Source organism: Ornithodoros turicata, chromosome 1 (genome assembly GCF_037126465.1).
Source record: "Ornithodoros turicata isolate Travis chromosome 1, ASM3712646v1, whole genome shotgun sequence".
Classification (NCBI taxonomy): Eukaryota; Metazoa; Arthropoda; class Arachnida; order Ixodida; family Argasidae; genus Ornithodoros; species Ornithodoros turicata.
The window spans coordinates 195,842,922-195,863,064 of record NC_088201.1 but is presented as its reverse complement, the minus strand read 5'-3'; the positions used below and the strand labels follow the sequence as shown (position 1 = coordinate 195,863,064).

The 20,143-nt window shown below is 46.4% G+C and overlaps 1 protein-coding gene across 1 annotated transcript in view; it reads left to right on the top strand.

The window, feature by feature from the left end:
* LOC135374730 (cilia- and flagella-associated protein 45-like) overlaps positions 1 to 20,143 on the top strand; it is a 238,809-nt gene that overhangs the window by 45,546 nt on the left and 173,120 nt on the right. Inside the window, exon 4 of the mRNA XM_064607654.1 lies at positions 11,284 to 11,436. Coding sequence (XP_064463724.1) covers positions 11,284 to 11,436 — 153 coding nt within the window. The remainder of the gene's footprint in view (positions 1 to 11,283; positions 11,437 to 20,143) is intronic.

Genomic DNA, 20,143 nt, shown 5'->3' with positions numbered 1-20,143 from the left:
ACATCATGCACAAGAAGTTGCAGCCACATCACCTAGCGGTGTTTATACAAGAACGTACGATGAAGAAAGTGATTGTGGTAGCTACAAAGCACAAAGCCCGACAGCCATAGCAGCAGCTAGTACAGACTCGAGCTGTGACAGGAAGACACCGTACACAAGTACGGACAGCAAGGACTTGAGACTGTCTGGCGTGGAGGGGACAACTGATTATGAAGGTACGCAATTTTTCTTTCAGCAAGTGGCAGTGGTCAAGGTTAGAGTCACAAACACAAATCTAAAAGCCCGTTGCTGGGCTGCGAAGGCGATGGCATGCATCGCAATGTAATGCTGCATTCGGCTTCACAACAATATGTTTTTCAGGTGATGAGCAGTTCTTCTGTATCATACTTTTATAGATATGTATGCTCCAGAAAGCTGTGAAATATACAAATCATCGTATGTAAATATTTACTGTATAGCTCACCTGCTGTGAACTTTCCAGCTAGGGATTTCTTGGCTTAACTACCTTTTATAATTGATCTGCATTCCACTACTCTGTTAGCCCTAAATGAATGTTCATCTTTTATTCCTCTTTCATGCATTCCAGATAATCACTCCTAACCGACTGCAGGAAGTGACGCTTGTGAAGACTGGATCTGCTCCACGACCTACGAAGCTTCTATGCAACATTTGGTCCCTCCCACATCATGTTTAATGCAATAATTGACATTTTCCGGCGCCACGGCCACGACCTTCCTCGGGACTGCCGATCAATAAATGAGACAGAACGAAAAACAGATCTGAACACAACATGATCTTTTGTGCACTTCGGATTGTAGGACGGCATCAAAGGAGCTTTGACGTCTGAAAACATTCCTACAAATATAAAATTGCAGACAAATTTGGATTGCTTGCCATTGTTCAAATGTTCTAGAAAGTTTTTCTGGCCCATTTTATGTAGAGTCACAAACTCTGCAGACAATGACCCTTTCATGGTGAGCCTATATTGTGGCACTGGGAAGCCCGAAAACTTGCAAGAGTGTCTGCATCCTTTCCTTGAAAAACTGCATAACTTGATTCAAGAAAGATTAATTTACAAAGGTGCCCACATAGAAGTTCAACTCACGGCTGTAATCTGTGATGCCCCAGCTAGGAGTTTTCTCAAGCAGATTAAATCGCACGCTGGGTACTACTCATGCGACAAGTGTATTCAGAAAGGGCTATACAACAACCCAAGAGTGACGTTACCACAATTCAATGCACCCAGAGGGACAGATATGTCATTTCTACAGCAACAACAGGCAGAGCACCACATAAGCACCTCTCCCTTTATATCACTGGACTATGACATCATCCAGCTTTTCCCAGCCGACTACATGCATCTTGTTTGCCTCGGTGTGCGAACACAACCCGTAATGTGGGTTCGACGTACCTGTCCACACTGCCTCAGTGCAACACAATGCAGGTTATTAAGCGAACATTTGAAGGCATGTGCAAAGCATTTTCCATCTGTGATCGCCTGTGACGATGAAGCTCCCCATTCTCCAAAGCCTAAATAAAGTTGTTTTTGTTGTTGTTGTTTTCCGTCTGTGTTTCAGCGTAAGCCATCGGGCAGAGAGGAATTGGAGCGGTGGAAGGCGACAGAATTTCGGAGCTTTTTGTTATACATGGGGCCTGCCGTATTGAAAGATTTGCTTCTCGAGCAAAAATATGAGCACCTTCTTTGTCTCCATGTTGCTATCAGACTGCTGGCTTCCACTCAGTTTTGCTCACACTACAGCAGCTGTGCCGAAGAAGTGCTCACAAATTTTGTTCAAGACTTTGGTGACATCTATGGCAAGGACAACATTGTGTGCAACGTACACAACTTGTGCCATCTTGCAGATCATTGTTTGACACATGGCACCCTGGATTGCTTTAGCGCATTCCCGTTTGAAAATTTCCTAGGCAAGCTCAAGAGAATCCTAAGATCAGAAAACCGACCTTTATCACAGATTAGCAGGAGACTTTCAGAAGGGGTACAAGTACGGCCTTCCAAGAAGAAAGAAACATACAAGAGTTAGTGTTGGCTACTGTTACCTCCTCGATGGAACGACACGTGTCGTTGTCCAGGAAGTAAATGACACAGACGTAGATGATGAGAAAGAGCAGCTTTTTCTCAGTGCCATTGCCATCAGCTGAGATGAATATTTATATTCGTTCAACGTCTCAACGTACCTGCACTATTCCCTTTGTCAATGCCTCTACACAATGTGTGTACCTGCCTTACAACGAGCGCTGCGTTGTCATTCCAATATTATAGAAGCATCAAACATTTTCATTTCATCAGTTAGCTTATGTCCTGTAGGGAACACGGTTCTCAAAATATCAGCACTCCGTGATGTACTGCATCTGAAATGTCCAGATGTTGCATGGCTATTTCTTTTGAGTAAAAAACACATGCAGCACATGGTCAACCTTCAAATACGGTATTCACAAAACAGTTTCAAGCGCAACGCAACTCAGCTAATGTCAGCCTTGCAACTGCTCATAGAGGGTTTTAGCTAACCATGTCCCCAACAGTACAATTGGTTTATGGCACCGTATGTTGCATAGCATTTTTTCCTACATTTACTAAATTGGTTTACTAAATTGATTTATGACACCGTATGTTACATAGCATTTTTCCTGCATTTATCTGCATTTATTAAATTGTGGTACGCTTGCTTTGCTTTGCTTATAATAATTTAAACAAACACACAAGTGCACACGTAGAAGTGTAGAAGCTATATGTACTCCAGCATTACCCATATCTGATGCTATGTGCCGAGCGCCCCAATATGTTGCAGTTCGTTGAATGTTCACTGAGCAATGCAAGACGTCGGGGGTCGAGCTGCCTAGTGCCTTGCAGTGGCAAAAGCTATAATATTGCGAAGTAGCTGCATGGTCACAGCTACAAACAATGGGGTGCTTCTGTCTCGGGAAGTTTATTGCTCTGCCTCGTCCTTCATAGTGTAAATCAATAAGAATGCTTCTGAATCTAGCTCATGCATTTTTGCAAGAAAGGAGAAACAGCGTTTTTAAATCCTCTGTCATAAAAAAATAATTGTCATGCGATAAACTCTAGCGCAGCTCCTGAATGTTGGTCCAGCAAATTCAGCATTTTAAATGGTCATCAAATAAAATGATCATAATCTTCGAACCAAAACATCTTGATTTGAAAAATGATGAATGGTATTATAAGTGTTTCAGCCACATCATAAGACAATCGCTTTCGTACCTAAAAACCTTAGGCAGTTTTCAGCTAATTGCTTGAAAAATCACTGTAATTAATATTTCTAACAAACATTCGCAATACAGCAGTGAAACATTGCCTTATCGTAGTTCTGCTTCTTTAGTTCCTATAAACATGTGGTCGTTATAACTGCGATATTGCAAGGGGGAGATTAAAACACCTGTCAGTTACGTCCTCAACATTTTGAAAACGCACGCAAAAAAGTTGCAAAAAGGCGCCAACCAGCATTCACGCATTAAGACAATAATGGCTGAATATCGGGTATACCGGGCCAATACACCAATTATTTTGCCAATATTGGAAGAGTACTGGTTATATTGGGCCGGTATACCCGTTATTCAGACAATATTGGGAAACCACTGGGCATGTCGGCCCGGTATACCCGACATCTAGCCTATATTGGCTGAATACTAGGTATAACGTCCTGATATGCCCAATATTCAGCCAATATCGGGAGGACATTGGCAATACTGGTCCAATATTGGACCGCTTTTGCCAATATGTAACCTGTTATTGGGCCAATGATTTGTGCTGCTTGGGATCCCTCAAGCAGAAGAACAAACAGGAGAAAAGGGTCAAGCGGTTCAGAATTAATAATGGAGGAGAGTTCGTTGACGAGAAAATGCAGAATTATGCATGCAAAAAAAATAAGTTTCATGCTCACACCCCCGAAATGGAGTGGCGGAACGCATGCAAGCGAATATCTTGTTTTGGTCACGCAGCCTCGCGCCACGCCCCTTTTGATTTCGGGGCGGCATTCTTCTTGATTAAACACAGTTCTTCACCTCGCCTTCCTGAGTCTACCTTGCGTGTCCGCCTTCCAAAGACTGGCGACCCTGAATGGCTGCCACCGCAGCTACTCGCACTCTGCGTCGTCTTAAGTAAGCCGTGCATAGTCTTCCGCCTGCGCCTCTCACACCGACGACAGCACTGACATCTGTTAGTATCACCGCCGTTTATGCCCACGCGCTCGCAAATGTACGATCCCCTGCTCTTGGTCGGGAAAACTGGACCGCAGGCCATTACAGGCGACGGCTCCATCCCTCTGCAAGCAGCCGCCTATTTTACATCGTCGACAAGAGCTCAACAACCAAATTCCTTGTCAATGCAGGAGATGAAGTCAGCGCGTTTCCTGCTAAAAAGCACGAGTAGCGCCGAACTCCACGCCCCTCTATCACCTACGCGGGATCAACACCGGCATTCCCGTTTACGCAGAACGCTCGCTCACGCTCAGTCTGGGACTTCCACGGATTCCCCTGGATTTTCTTAGTGGTAGCTGTTGACGTGCTTATCCTCGGCGCTGACCATATTGGGGCTTACAAGCTGACTCTTGACATCCCCCGGGGCATACCTTTCGACAACAGCACATCCCTCACGGTTCAAGTCATTTGTGTGCCCCAACGTTCGTTCATGACTTGGATGCTCATTGAGCTATTACAATCTCCCTACGCCGTCAGTCTGACCGACTACTCACGCCTGCAACTGGACCAAGCCGACTACTCATGACGTTTACCGTCACATTGAAACTACGGGATCGTAGGGTACATTACTGTTCTCGACGTCTACCTCCTGAAAACTTATCCATTGCTCGCAAAGAATTTCAAAATACGCTTTCGCTGGTTACCATACATCCTGAGACGAGTGACTGGTGTTTTGCCTTACATATGACACAAGAACGACAGGTGATCGGCGCCCTTGTGGCGACTACTGGGCGCTAAACCTCGCCACAAACCAGATCGGTATCCGTTACGGCTCATCCAGGACTTCACCGCACACTTATCTAGTGCCACCGGTTTCTCCGAACTTAATTTGAGGAAGGCCTACCACCAAATTCCCATGGCACCAGACGACATCATCAAGAGAGCGATCAGCACGCCATTCGGCCCTTTTGGATTCGTACGAATGCCGTTCGGTCTCCGCAACGTGGCGCATGTTGATGACCTTGTGATACCTAGCTCCTCTCTTGAAGAACATTTTGCTCATTCCCGCGCGGTCTTTGACAGGCTGAAGAAGCACGACATTATAATCATTATATATCCATATACAGTGAACCCCTCGTTATTATGACCATGGCCGTTCCCGAAAATTTTGGTCATAACGCGGAATTGTCATATTAATGGGGGCGATTTGCAGAGGTTTTACTAATTGTTCCCCAGGAGTATGGTCGTAAAGCGGGTATGTCAGATTATCGAGGTCATATTAACGATGGTTCACTGTATAATCAGTATAATCATCCTTGAAAAACATCGAAAAACGAAGACATCAACCGTACTAATTCGGCGATTGGACCCTCGAGTTTCTCGGGCATCAGGTTTCATCTGACGTTATTCGGCCGCTCCGATCTAAAGTCCAAGCCGTCAGCACCTTCCTGCTTTCATCTACCATGCAACAGCGACGTTTCCTGCGGGCTCATCAACTTCTTTAATGTTCCTTATCGGAAATTCTGCGGCCTTTGGAGGAATTGTTGTGCGGGCAAACCGCCATACCCGCATCGTTGGTGTGGACCGACGGCACCAAAGCTGCTTGTTAACACGCCAAGGACGCCTTCTCTTACGACACTACTCGCCCATCCTAAGCCCCACTTATCTCATGGCGGACGCCTCCGACGGCGCTGTAGGAGCTGCGCTCTACGAGAAGCACAACGGCATCCTCAAGCCGATTGCTTTTCACAGAAGCTGTTCCCACGCGAATCCGCCCTTGGGGAGAGAACTTTTCAAGAAAAAGTATTTCCTCGAAGGCCGCAAGTTCATGATATTAACGGACGATAACCCTCTCCACTGTCTTCATGTCCGCTGGCCACAAGTGCTTTCCACGTGAAATTCCGCATTTGTCGTTTTTGGCTGAGTTCACTACAGACGTGCTCTTCGTGAAAAGCTCCCTTAAGCAACCGCTCGATGCTCTCAACCGTACTAACGCCTTCAATCCAGACCTTCCCACTGACACCGATATAGTAGCCCGTTAACAGAAGCAAGATGACGAGTTCATGCTCTTCGGTACTCCGCTACCACTGTACTGGCTCTTCAGTATACTGTTCTGCCTGCGAGGGGCACTCGCATCATTTCACCGCCACTCGCTACGTTTGGCCTGGAATGCGCCACGACATCTGCCAATGGACGAAGACCTGCAACGCATCCCAACGAGTCAGGGTCAGCCGCCAAACCCGAGCACCACTCGATGAGTTTCTTCCAACCTGTCAGTGTTTCCTAAACCTACATCTCGACATCGTCGGTCCGCTACCACCATCCCGCGGCTACTGGTGTATCCATACTTGCATTGATCCGTATTGCCACGTATCATCGTTGAAGCGACCACACGGAACAGTAACAACGGACGGTGAGGCGTCGAGCGACGGGCTGAGATCCACGACACGCCGCGCTGATTAGCGAGCGATGCTTCCAGAAGCATATGTTCATTCGCTCGCATCAATCTCAGGGTCGGATCGACGACCTTGGAGAAGCTTCTCTACTTCCTCTTCTTCACCGACGCGCGCTTTCTACAATGTTCGCCGCTGTGTATAAAAGCTTGTGAGCTCCCAGCCGGAGCATTCTTTACCTTATGTTGAATTCCAATGGCAGATTCGGAGCGTTTCCAGAGGAAGTTTTGTTGCTCCGCCGAGTGGAAGTTTGTCCCATTGACAGGGAGCAACCCAGACTGCTTCGCCAAAGTAGGCAGATTCAACCGGAACTCTACGTGACGTGTCACTTATCGCTCGTGCTTCCTATTTCCTGTCTCTGCTTCGGTAACATGGCCGCTTCCCGACGCGTCTTCGCCGTGACTAGTATTTCGCGTCGTACGTTAGCAATTTTGTTTCTCGAAGAAAGCAATAAGCCAGACATCACCAGGGCAACGTTAGGAGATTAGGAGGACCTTGATGTTGCAAAACATGGCGTTTTATTGGAACTTGAGTACAATCTTCTTCTTCTTCCTCCGTCTCTGGCCGCCGTCCACCAAGGAAGATTGGCCAGGGCTAAACTCCAAGTGGGCGCAAGTGCTCCAGTCGCAGATTCGGATTACTTGCTCTAGGCCAGATCAAGCCGCTCCACAGCGGAGTGTGCCACTTGCTCCGACTCTGCCATTGGAATTCAGCATGAGTTCTGTCTAAGAGCTACCGCTCTTGTGTTAGCCAGCTAAGCAGCTAGAATAAAGCGTTCGCCGATTATTCGCCCTCTCGCTCGTCTGTTTTCATCCTTGACAGTATACTCGCTGGCCTAAAGCGGCGCCTACGACTGATGTTACTGCAGACAACGTTTCCTCTATCTTCCTTGCAACCTGGCCAGGTCGGAGATTACGGAGTGTCAGCTGAAATAATCAACGACTGCGGACGCCAGTTCGAGTCCTCCTTGTTTTCCGTATTACTAAAGATAATCGGTATCACACGTTTCCGCACTCATCCCTCCTCCCGAGCCCTTCGCGTCCCATCCGGACATCCTCAGCCGTCGGCAGCACAAACTCTCGTAGCTCGTAAGATCTCTCCCCGTCGTCGAGCCTCCAACCGTCCATTTTACATCACTAAGAACCCCATCGCCGCTCATATTTTACTCCGTACAGACGCGCAACGGCTCACGCTTCGGGCCTCATACTCCGGCCCCTTTCCCGTCCTTCACTCAAGCTCGAAATACTTCAAGGTACGCACTCCCAACAAGGAAGTAGTCACCAGCATCGACAGGCTCAAGCCCGCTTACGTGGAGCAAGTTCCTTAAGTTGTCCCTGTCCTCCTCTACTCTCCGCTACCTCCCCTAATGCAATCCCTAGCTCTCGTCACTTCACCTTGGCCATTTATCCCATCCTCCGTCTGTGGAGGTGGGCAGCTGTCCGACGCTGGACCAAAAGCGAAGATGTTGTTTTGGGCATGCAGCCTCGCGACACGCCCTTTTTTCATTTCGACCCAGCATTCTTCCTGATAAAAAAAACGTTATTCACTTGACCTTGGTGAGTCTGGCTTGCTTCTTGGTCTTCCACACATGAACCGGACGCTGTTATACGCAGCACGGTCGCTGCTGACTGAGCCACAGCTGCCAGTGGATTTTTGGGCCGATGTTCTCAATACCGCATCTTTTGTCAGGAACCGCTGCAGCAAGAGACTGCTTAATGAGGCGCGTACTGAAGAACTGTACAAAAGGTCGCAATGCGTGTCGTACTTCAGGGTCTTCGAATGCCTCGACAAGGTCGAGGAGGCTTGAGCGCGAGCTCGGACAGAACAGAAAGGGGCTGCTGGTCGGGCGGAGGACTGTTTTCTGCTCCAGGAAGACGAAGTGGGAGAGCCGAAATACCCTGCGCGGTTGTATCGCAGTGGACTACTGTGTTCTACACATATTGTGTTTCTACTTGTTGTGCACGTACAGTAGTTGTTCTGGTTCCCTGGTTCATGCTCGTCTTCCCTCGGGTCATAGCAAAAAATTAAGGCAAGAGTTGTCTCCGTTGGAAGTTCGCAAATGTACGGTCTGGATTATTACTAAACTTTTTCACCAGTTGTGTAGCTAACAAGCCTTCGAACATTATTTGCATTGGCAAATAAAGAAGGAATTACAACGCGTCTGCTTGACGTGACGACGGCTTATCTACGTGACAAACTCTCAGAAAAAGTGTATATGCAGCAACATCTTTGAACCCCGGATACCGATGCAAAAGTTTTAATTAACTAAGACAATCTAACGATTGAAGCAAGAGAACCAGAACCTGGTGCAAAACCCTCGACACAATTCCCCGCGAACAAGGTTACAGGGGCTTAAAACAGGTAACTGTGTCTCTGTCTGGGACAAGAAGAATAGCAAAATCTTATTGGAGATATGCGTCAACGACATAATAGTAATGGCAGCACGATCTGAACGGTGCAATCAAATGCTTGGGATAAAAGTGGACTGAAAAATTTGAAGAAAAAAAAACTGCGAATCCAAATACATATTTGACATTGAAATTACGGCGGTGAAGAGAAAAGAGAACAGCAGTTAGACGGAAGAAATATATAAGGGACATTCTGAAGGCGCTATCAGACGGAAGACCGCAAGCCTGTCCAAACTCCCATGGAACTCGGTCAAATGGGAAAACAAAGCAGAATGTTCTACGCCGAGAAGTCAGGATTCCTCACCGGAAATTAATAGGGAATTTATGTACTAGTGCAGGGGACACGCCCTGGCACTGTTTTTTGCCAATCTTTACCTGAGTCAACACAATACTACTTACGCATTGACTCACTCGAGGACGGCAAAACGAATATTGCGCAACTTACCGGCTACGAAAACCACCAGAATAACGTACAGATTATGCGGAGACCCCGTAATTGAGTGTTCCAGTGCAAGTTGAAATGGTCCAGGCAACGGGCCTTCACGTAACAAACACGCACTCACCATGTCGAAAGCACCCATCAGCTGGAAATCCGCTAAAGAGCAGACCACTGCATTGTCCAGATGTGAAGCAGAATATATTGCAATAGCAGCAGCTATAAAGGAAGGAAGCTAGAAGGAAGGAAAATGGAAAGAACTAAATTTCGGCGAAGTGTAGTGGGAAAGCCACGGAAATCAAGGGTGACAATCAGGCAGCCATAAAACTAATATAGGACCCTGTCAGACACCAAAGCTCAAAACACTAGGATTGAAGTACCTTCTTGCAAGGCACAAAGTAGAGAACGGACAGTTCGTTATACAACGGGCACATAGTCGCAGACTGGTGAAACCACTGAAGAAGTCGCACAACTCAATGTGCCCAGAGTAAGGGGTATAACGTCGTTAGATTTACAAAAAAAAGTGTGTGTGTGGCAGGGGGAGACAGGTGTACCGCAGAGGGGAGTGATGAAAAAGGGTGACGTTTCGAGCGAAAGCTCTTCTTCAGACTAGAGGAACGGAATGAGGGGTACGTGTGTGGGAAACTTTCACGTTCGGGTCACCAGTGTGGGAAACTATCCCAGCTAGAGATAAGAGAGACACGTCCGGCCAGCAAGCCCAAAAACGAAGGAATGATTTATTTTGCACGGCCTCGCGCTGAGGCGCGATGCGTGGGCGGTGCCAGCTGACCGGCTTCGTCGTCGGCTGTCACCACATGTGTACCTGTGTCGGAGTATCTGGCAGCCCCTTTGGATTTTCGTTCTTTTGTTGGATTTACACTGTGTCGGTCAACGTGAACGGAGAGGGAGGGGAGGGGGCAGGAGTAGGACAACACGTTTGCCAATTGTTGTCTATCGTTTAAGGTCGTTTAGTTTTTTTCTGTTTTTTTCTTTTTTGTCTTTCACTTGGATTCCCAGAGAAGCTGTAGCGGGTATTGTTAGCTTCATGCTCCTGTAATTCGATGATAATGTGTGCTTGCCTAAGTGCTTGCCTCGCGTGAATGAGTATTCCATATCTTAGAACACAACATCGTCAATGTGCAAACAACACCGTCACCTATGCAGTGCAGGAGTGCAATGCAGGAGTGCGATACGTTTTAAAAGTATAAGTGCCAGGAGCAGTGACGCATCAAGCGCAACAAAAAGCAGCAAAGCAGCCGTGCAGAAGCAGCAAAGACCCGAAGAGAAAGCTCCTGACGTCACGACTGTTCCATATGCAGCTTTCAATTGGAGCAAAAGTTGTAACTTTTGAATTACATTAAAAATTCTCGGAGGCGAATATAAACGAGATATTGTACATTGTGGCTCTGGTGGCTCAGAAACAACAGAGGTTATATGATCATCATCTGAAAGTACCAATTTGGGCCTGTTGGTCACACATAATCAAATCACCAAAAAAGTTCAAAAACAAGTAAGGACGGCGCAGGATGAACGCACGGACGTCCTGTGCCATCCTTATTTCTTTTTCGCACGGTGTTAGTGGTTTTATGTGATAATTCCTACATACTTCACGTTTAGGGTCTGCATTAGTCCATTTAACGTATACGCTTAGTTTATTGTGACACCTGACGTCTCATTGCAGAAAAGCCGAGGAATTGCCTGTGTGCACGAATTAGATGTGCTGTGAGCGAGCTGTTGGTTGATAAGCCATCTTATGCTCTCCGTGAAATACGAGATTCAATTGAAAAAAAAAAAAAACTGTTGTACTTTGCAGGAGTTGCCGAGAATAATGCGGAGCGAAATAGTACAAGACCTGCTGAAGGACGTCCACAGTCAGCTGAAAGATTGTAATATGTCACAGTTGCAGGACGCTCCAACGAAGCTAGTGGGAGATGATATGGATGCTTTTCGTGACCAGCTTTCTCAGGTGAGTTATGCTTGGAGGCGCAGTGCTACTACGGGAGGTTGCGAGAGGGGTATCCAAGCCGGAAGGCTTCCTGAGAGGGTTCGTCGGACGGGAGGGGACCCTGAAGCTCATTACACAGGACAAAGACGGACAGCAAACACTCAAAAAGAAACAACATAATGGAGAGCTCTCCTGGTGTCGCTCGTCTTCCATGTTTGCTGCCCAATGGTCACTATGCCGCCTCCATGGGTCTCCTTCAACAGCTTGCCTGTCTCTATGCCGTCGCATATTCGGAACCTTTCACCTGTTCAGCAGTTGGGTGATTTCAAGGAGAGTCAGGTAGGGTGGTCCGGTCGACCTCTCAGATTTCTTCGTTCCAATAAATATTGAAGCCTTGTGATTAGGAACTACATTGGCAGATAAAATATATTGCAGGTGTTTTTTTCTTTTTTTTCAGAAATACGATCCAAGGCTTACCATTTTGAGCACTGAGCTTCCTCGCAATTTTCAGGACTTGATTCTTTGTAACCATTAGAGGAGTACAAAGGGCCATAAAAAAAGAGAGAGAAATCAGGTTAAGACATCTGATGAAATTGTGCGCGTCATTTTGCCGAATAGCGCGAAAGGTTTCGATGAGTGCAATTTGTGCCCCAGAAAAAAACTGACATAAACGTGGCTCCGCGGGTTGACCATGAACTCGCTACTCCGGGTAAAACGAGGAGAAGGTATGATGCTACGTCACCGATGACAGAATAAGGGGAACTCGTTCTAGTGTGCCGGTCAGTGGAGGTCAGTGCCCTGTCCATTCGCCGCCGTAAACGAGTTTTGTCAGTTCTCCCTGAGAATTAAGGCTGGTTTAGAGTCCGACGGAACGGAGTGTAACTACGCGCGGCGCACCGCCGAGCATCGCGACCCGTCGCTGGTGAGTTCATAGTTTGACGACTTTCGGCGAAGCGCGGCGCGGCGTGAACGCGCGACTACGCCAGCCGCCGTCGGGGGAGTAGAACAATGCTCTACATCTGGCGGTGGCCAGCGAGCTGTGCGTGGCGTAGGACTCGCATTTCTCAACATGACGACGCCCTTTGAGCTTTTGATCGAAACTGGAAAGGAATATTCCTGACTATATAATACACGACGGAGGAACTATACAAACAACCAAAAGAAGGAGAACAGCTTGGAAGGCGTGCGACTTTCTTATTCATTTGAGTGTCCATGTTTGGGGATACCAAACGTATTACAGTAATACAAACATAAGAGTTCCAACGATGAGAACACGGATTATCTTTGGTCGGATTCCAGCACGCGGGGGCAGATATGACTGCTTTCCCACTACGAAATGTGAAAAGCTCTGGTGCTGTTTTCGTTGCGCTGCGCCGAATCGCGTCGGACTATAATCCCGGTAGGATAAGGAAGCGCGGCGTAGCAAACGCTGGCTGTCGGTGCGCAACGCGGGTGGCGATGGGCGAATGCTACGTCGGACTCTAAACCAGCCTTTAGGGATAGAAGGAGCGGCCGAATCATGACCGAACCAATAGCAATGCTTTTTTGGAACCCCGAACAGCCGAATAGCAAACGACAGCGGAGTAACAAACAGCATCTTCCAGACCAATCAGCGAGCGTTCTCCTTAAAGCGTCAGCGCGAGGTTCCAGGCAGATGACAGGCTGGTACTGCACCCCACCGCCGTTGCGTGCGGCCGCGTTTTGCGGCGTACTTTAAGTTAAATTTGTGTGGTAATTATGACTCTATGGTGTGAATTACTTCACACTGTGCATCTTACTTGCCTACTTGACAGTTTTACAGGAAGAAAACAGGGTGTTAACATGACTTCTGTGCTACTTTAAGGCAATGCAGTTATTTTTTTTCACACTTATTGCATATGTGCTGCAGTACTGCTTGCGTTATCTTGGAGGTTCTAGGTTGTGCAAGTGCCCAGATAAAAAATCGCAAACTCTCCTCATTTGCAAAAATTCGCACTTTTTCGGCGCGTAACTGTTTTTTCTGCAGTTACCAGGAGGTTAACATAGGTGACATCGTTCACTTTAAATCTTCGTCTAAATCTTCATTTAAATCGTCTTTAAATGCTCTTTCCATTCATATATATTATATTGTTGTATTATATAAAATATATTGTTGGACGATCTCGGACGTACTTCCAAACGCACGTTTAGTCACTGGTGGTAAGGCGAAAACGGGCAACTTGAGTTGCGTATTTCTTATAATCGCCTACTGGTGATGTGGTCCATACTCCGTACACGTGTTGCTTATGACAAAGTCACACAGCGTAGTGGGAAAAAAATCACTTTAGAAATGGCGGAGCTTTCTTTGCAGACACTCAAGAGTAACCCCATCGCAGCAGCATGTATGGCGCGGTCTCGAACCCACGGTAGGGTCATTCCAGTTCAAACGTCCCTATGATGGCGCTCGACCATCTCCGATTTCCATGAAAAAAATATATGTGATCGTCGTCCACGTGAACATAATCCGTGCGAAGTATTTCGCCCGGGGTCCACATAGAACCGTGGCCATGGGACTTCGAACTCCCGCGCCGGGCCTAAAACCACGGTGCGTCTAAGCGGGCGCTAAGCAAAAACGGTGTTATATATCAAAAAATTGAAACGGGACGCTGTTTCGAAGGGATCACAGTAGTTCTGCTCACGATCTCAGTCTCGCCGAGCCGCTAATTCGCAAGCCGAGCTATCCCAAAGAACGTGCAAAATCTGCCATGTTGAGCATTTTTTCCTGAAAACACCGCACATAGAATTATCAATGTTATATTTTTTCCTTGTTGGGACCCACCAATATGACCCACCGAAAAAGTTTGACGGCCGAACTCTGGACCGTTTGGCTACAAAAAGGCGCGAAATTTGGAAATTTGACGGAAACTTGAAAATTTTGACAAGAAATAGCGCTAAAAGTGAACGTGGGACAGCGCTGAAATTTGCACAGAAATTTAGTATAGTGTCCCGGTAATCACTACAAAAGATATCTTCAGGGTGTTTTTTGTGTAAAGCGCGCGATGAATTTTTCAATTTACGCTGTAGCAACAAGCCTGAAGTGCAGGGCGAGACCAATATCACGGAAGGATTGTACTGTTAACTTTTATTATTTTGCTTGCTTGTCGCTTATACAACCAGTGATGGATCTGACGCTGTCAGGGCCCAGCATGGCTAGAAGACTAGTGCTGAATTCCATATGAAGGTCACCATATCGCGTACACGCACAACCTTTCTTACTTCGATGCTCATCAGACGGGTCATTCAAGCTCAAACCTCTCTGTCGCGTGGCTCGACCATCACCGATCTGCGAGAAAAAAATTATGTTGCTCCTATATATGGACATATGCAGTACACGATATAGTTTTGCCCAACGCCAATTAGGGCGTTGTCGAGAATGCTTCAAAGTTACGCATGAGGCCAAAAACTAAGCTGCGCTTTAGCGCCTCTGGAGCGAATGCGGATTAAACTGAGCGAGAAACTAAAATTGGACGCGCTTGAGGAAGCCTAGCGCTCTTCCTGGACGTGTCCACTCGTCCTAAGAGTGAATGATTAAAAAGTTATGGGTTTGTGGAATAGCCGCAAAATACGCGATATTTGACTTTTTTTTTTCGGACCAACAACGCAGTTACAACAACAAAATTTTCTAGGCTGGGTTATTTTGCGGGCTCATAGACGACACAACACTCAATGCATGGGCGCTAACTTCTATGCTGTAACGCCTCCACATTGCGCGTTTTCGCACGTGAAAGTTGGCCAGATTAGCTGAAAATCTCAACTTCGGGATTTTTTTTTAAAAGATCAGCCATTCGGCGGCCCAACCTGAATTTTTCTTTTCATATAATATATAGGTACAGTCTAACATCCGGAAAATATTTTAGTTGTTGTAATTGCGTTGTTGGTCCGGAAAAAAGAAAAGTCAAATATCGCGTATTTTACGGTTATTTCACAAACCCATAGCCTTTTAATCCTTCACTCGTAGGACGAGTGGACGCATCCACATAGAGCGCTAGGCTTCCTCAAGGGCGTCCAATTTTAGTTTCTCTCTGAGTTGAATCCACATTCGCTCCAGAGGCGCTAAAGCGCACCTTCCATTCACGACAACGCCCTAACTGGCTTTGGGCAAAAATATATCATGTACTGCATACTTTTTTTTTCTGTCAGATCGGTGATGGTCGAGCTACACGACAGGGTTTGAGCTGGAATGACTCGTCGGATGAGCATCGAAGTAAGAAATGTTGTGCGTGTACTCTATATGGCGACCTTCAAATGCAATTCAGCACTGGTTTTCTAGTCATGCTGGGCCCTGACAGCGTCGGATCCATCACTGATCGTATAAGCGACAAACAAGCAAAAGAAAAAAAAAACGTTAACAGTACAATCCTTCCGTGATATTGGCCTCGCCCTGCACTTCAGGCTTGCTGCTACAGGGTAAATTGAAAAATTCGTCGCGCGCGTTAGACAAAAAACACCCTGAAGATATTTTGTAGTGATTACTGGGACAGTATGCTACATTTCTGTGCAAATTTCAGCGCTGTCCCACGGTCACTTTTTGCGCTATTTCTTGTCAACTTTTTCGATTTTCCGTCAAATTTCCGAATTTCGCGCCTTTTTTGTAGCCAAACGGTCCAGTGTCCGTCCGTCAAACTTTTCCGGTGAGTCATATTGGTGGGCCCCAACAAGGAAAAATTATAACATTGGGATTTCTATGTGCGGTGTTTTCAGGAAAAATTGCTCAACATGGCGGATTTTGCACGTTCTTTGTGATAGCTCGTCTCGCGAATTAGCAGCTCGGTGCGACTGAGATCGTGAACAGAACTATTGTGACCCTTTCGAAACAGCGTCCCGTCTCAATTTTTTGGATAGGTAAAACCGTTTCTGCCCAGCGCCCGCTTAGACGCACCAAAGTGGGCCGGCGTGGGAGTTCGAAGCCCCCTCGCGACGGTTCTATGGGGAAGCCGGGCGAAATACTTCGCACGGATTATGTGCACGTGCACGACGATAACATAATTTTTTTCATGGAGATCGGAAATGGCCGAGTGCCATCATCGGGACGTTTGAGCTGGAATGACCCGCTAGCGTTTTATGGCGCCGTAGTTAGATGAAGGTCACACACAAGGCGTGAACTAAGAAGCTGTGCATTTCCTGCAGAGCGGCCGTGATCATGTGTCATCAAGCAGTGAAACATAATCCGCTCTTCGAGTAGTTATTGGAGAGGCGATGGACGCAAGTGGAGAAAGAGCCTCTTTCCGTCGCTACTGTTGAATTTATGGCACTTCGTCTAGGCAGAACACATTCTATTCATGCTGTGTGTGAGAACCCAAAAACCTCAGTGCTCCTTTTGTATGGTGTACACTGAACAGAGCTCATAGCGCAGACCGTGTGGTCTAGCGCTGCAGTGGAAAGAACTACGAAGAGCTGCCTAATAGCAGAGTGGATATTTACCGCAACGGGACACGGGAAAAGTGGATGCGATGGTTTCGATGGCGTAATTAAGCTCAATGCCACACAGTACAAACTGAGATGTACGGCAAATAAGCTAATTAGAAATGCGAAGCAGCGCATTATTGAGATGCGTCATCTGCGGGCGCAAGGCATCGCAAACCATGGTACAACAAAAAAGGAAGAATGAGCACACTTCCAGCGTGGTCGTGAAATACAGTCCTCATATGTGCGGGGGAAGCGGGCTGAACAGGTAATGGCATTCGTGAAGTCTACACTGCAAAACATTCGAAGAGTGCATGGACGAAAGTTGCCTTCCACTATCAGGCTTTGTCCCATTTCTGTTTGTAATCAATTAAAAACGATTCGTGCTTTCAATTCGACTTTTGCGCGAATGGCCAACTTCATGCCGACCTACGGAGCATAACTCCTGTCATTGTAGATTGATGTTAGAACTTTCTTTCGTAATAAATCTTATAAACCAGAACTTGACTATATCAAATGTAATATGAAGCCACAAATAGCTGAAACTCCGCTGTGCGCCCTCGCTGCGCCCGTCACAAACCAGCCACGCCAGGTGTGCGCAGAAAGCCCGAAAATGAACTTCAGATATTTCGGAAGTGATATTTTTGTGCCTACGCTATGTGAGCTTGTTATGAAGAATACGAACCACGTCGCGAGTAGGCCAATATGCAAAATATAAACCCGAAGTTACGCGTTTTTGCCTTACCACCCCTCACTCAACACTCGTTAGGAAGTACGTGCCAGATTGTAGAACAATCTCTTTTATACGAATGGAAAGAGCGATTAAAGACGAACAGATGTCAGGGATGACAACATTTTCGTATTTGCACAAAAGTAGTTACGCACCGAAAAAGTGTGTTTCTTTTTCTTCTTCTCTCTTTTTTTGCAAAATGGGGCGAGTTTGCGATTTCTTGTCTCGACACCTGGAGAACCTAGAACATTAAAGACAGAGCACACAGTACTGCAGTACATCAGCAATACGTGTAAAAAATAGAATAACTGCGTGGCCTTAATGGTTACGAAGATACGAGGCATGAAAATTGCCAAGAAGCGCAGTGCTCGAAATGTTCAGTCTTGAAGAGTATTCCTTTTTAGGACAATACGAGATATCTTCAGCTATTTACACCACCCATGTGATTTCAAACACTAGGCTTCAATATACCCAAGCAGCACACAATATTGGGCCCAAATTATGGCTGGTCATTGGCTAAACGGGTCTAATATGGGGCCCGTTAGACCAACATTTCCCCCATGTGAAAAACTAGGCAATATAGGCCCCATATTGCCCAGTTTGAGCCAATATTGGGAAAATCATGGCAATATGGGCCCCATATTGCGTAGTTTGAGCCAATATTGGGAAAATCTTGGAACACATTGTTCGAAAGTGTCAACATACGTGGCAATCCCATTGTAACGTTCGCTAGAACTCGACAATTCAGCAGCCGCCATCTTGCTTCGCGTTACCAATGCCTATCAGCCAAGCAGACTGAGAGCGAGCGTAGTCGTTTGAGCGAAATCACGAGCGAAACTAATGCGCATGCGCGACAGTCAGATCGGACGTTTCATACGGGCTAAAATGTCGCTGGTTCCTCTAAGGATAACGAAATTGCGGCAGGTCAAATAAAGAGCAATGTTTGAGAGGAAGGGATGGCTCTTCTGAAAAGTTAGGTGCTTTCAAGTTGCTGCAAAACGTGTGAGTTGCTCTGGCGTATGTCCGTCACCGTCACGAAACTGTTTCGCTGCTGTGTACTCCCGGAGCGGGTTGGAAATTTTTGGTTAATACACTGTTGCGATCCCAATAAAGGCTTCTGAGGAATGTTTGTCATTGGAAGTTTCGTGGGAGTGCCTGCCTAGCACTAGTTGATCCTGCTCTTCGTTATTAGGGCGAGAGCAGTTCTATTTTTTAATTGTGATGTGGGCGAGCTTTCGCTTGTCCCATCCTACAGTTGGCAATACGACTGCTCGTGTCCTTTAGGAAGACGGGCGTAGCACCTGTTCTTCGTTTTTTGGGGCGATGCAGTGTTTTTTTTTTTGTAATTGTATGCAACTTGGATCAATGAGATTTGCAGAAATGAAAAAAGCAAAAAGAGAAAAGTAACATCAGTGGTGGGTATTAAACAGGTGAATGCTTTATTATTGCACGGACTCTCCGTTGGCCTTATCACAGAAATTTTGGCAATATTGGCGCAAAATGCGCTTGCCAATATGGGCAGCCCATATTGGTCCAATATGGAGCCTGGTTGCACTACCCAAATCGGTCCAATATTGGCGTGCTGCTTGGGGAAAAAAATTAAGATGTCGACTGGACCACCCTGCCTGAATCTAGTTGAAATCACCAGTTACACACTTCTTGTATATGTGTGAAATGCACAACGTTTTCTCCAACATAATAAATTACAACTCCTATCCCCGTAGCGAAAGAATTGCGCCTTCGAGTTTAACACCTAAGGTATTTTTTTCTTGCTATTGTACAATCCTTAGACACCGCTTCGACATAAGGAGGCATGCACATCGTGGTCAACTTCCCCTGTCCGAAGTTGTCTTCTGGGTGCGTCTGTGGTCATATCCGAGAATATTTGCTTCCTGTATGATGTAGGTTCCCTGATCTTGAAACATCCTAGGCAGCATAGCAGTTGCGATGGGAGGCCGAGCCGAGAGTGACAGCCGTCACGGGCGTTTTCGCGAGAGGAGGCGGGAGACGGCGGTTTTCAGGAGCTAGGTTGTATAATAAAATGAGAATCAAAAGTGATTTGAGCTCGAGAAGCTCAAAAAAAGGTAGAGTAACGAAATCTACCCAGTTGCCCCGTCTGTCTCATTCTGTAGACCACGTAATATCTCTAATATTCTGACCTCATGCCGCTATCTCATCATGCACCAGGCTGCTCCCCCAGCAACAATAAACGCTGCAACACCTGTCATTTTGTCCTTCCATGTACCTCAATCGCTAGTAGCGCTACTCAGCATTACTTTTTTCACTTTCCGAATTCGTCACTCCTTGCATTATAAACCGTTTATTGTTCCGTATTTAATCAAATGTAACACGACCAATGTCCAATACATAGGGGAAACATCGAACCCCATGCTTGAGCGACTTTATGGTCATAAGTCTTAAATCATTACCTGGCGCTCCACCCGTGCCTTGGCTCATTTTAACCTTCCCTCACATTATTTGTCCTTTCTTCTGTATTCTCGCCTGAGAACATCAATTTCCATCGTGATTTTTATGCCCAATTAGAAATCGTGATCTTCGTAAAACGATAAACGTAAA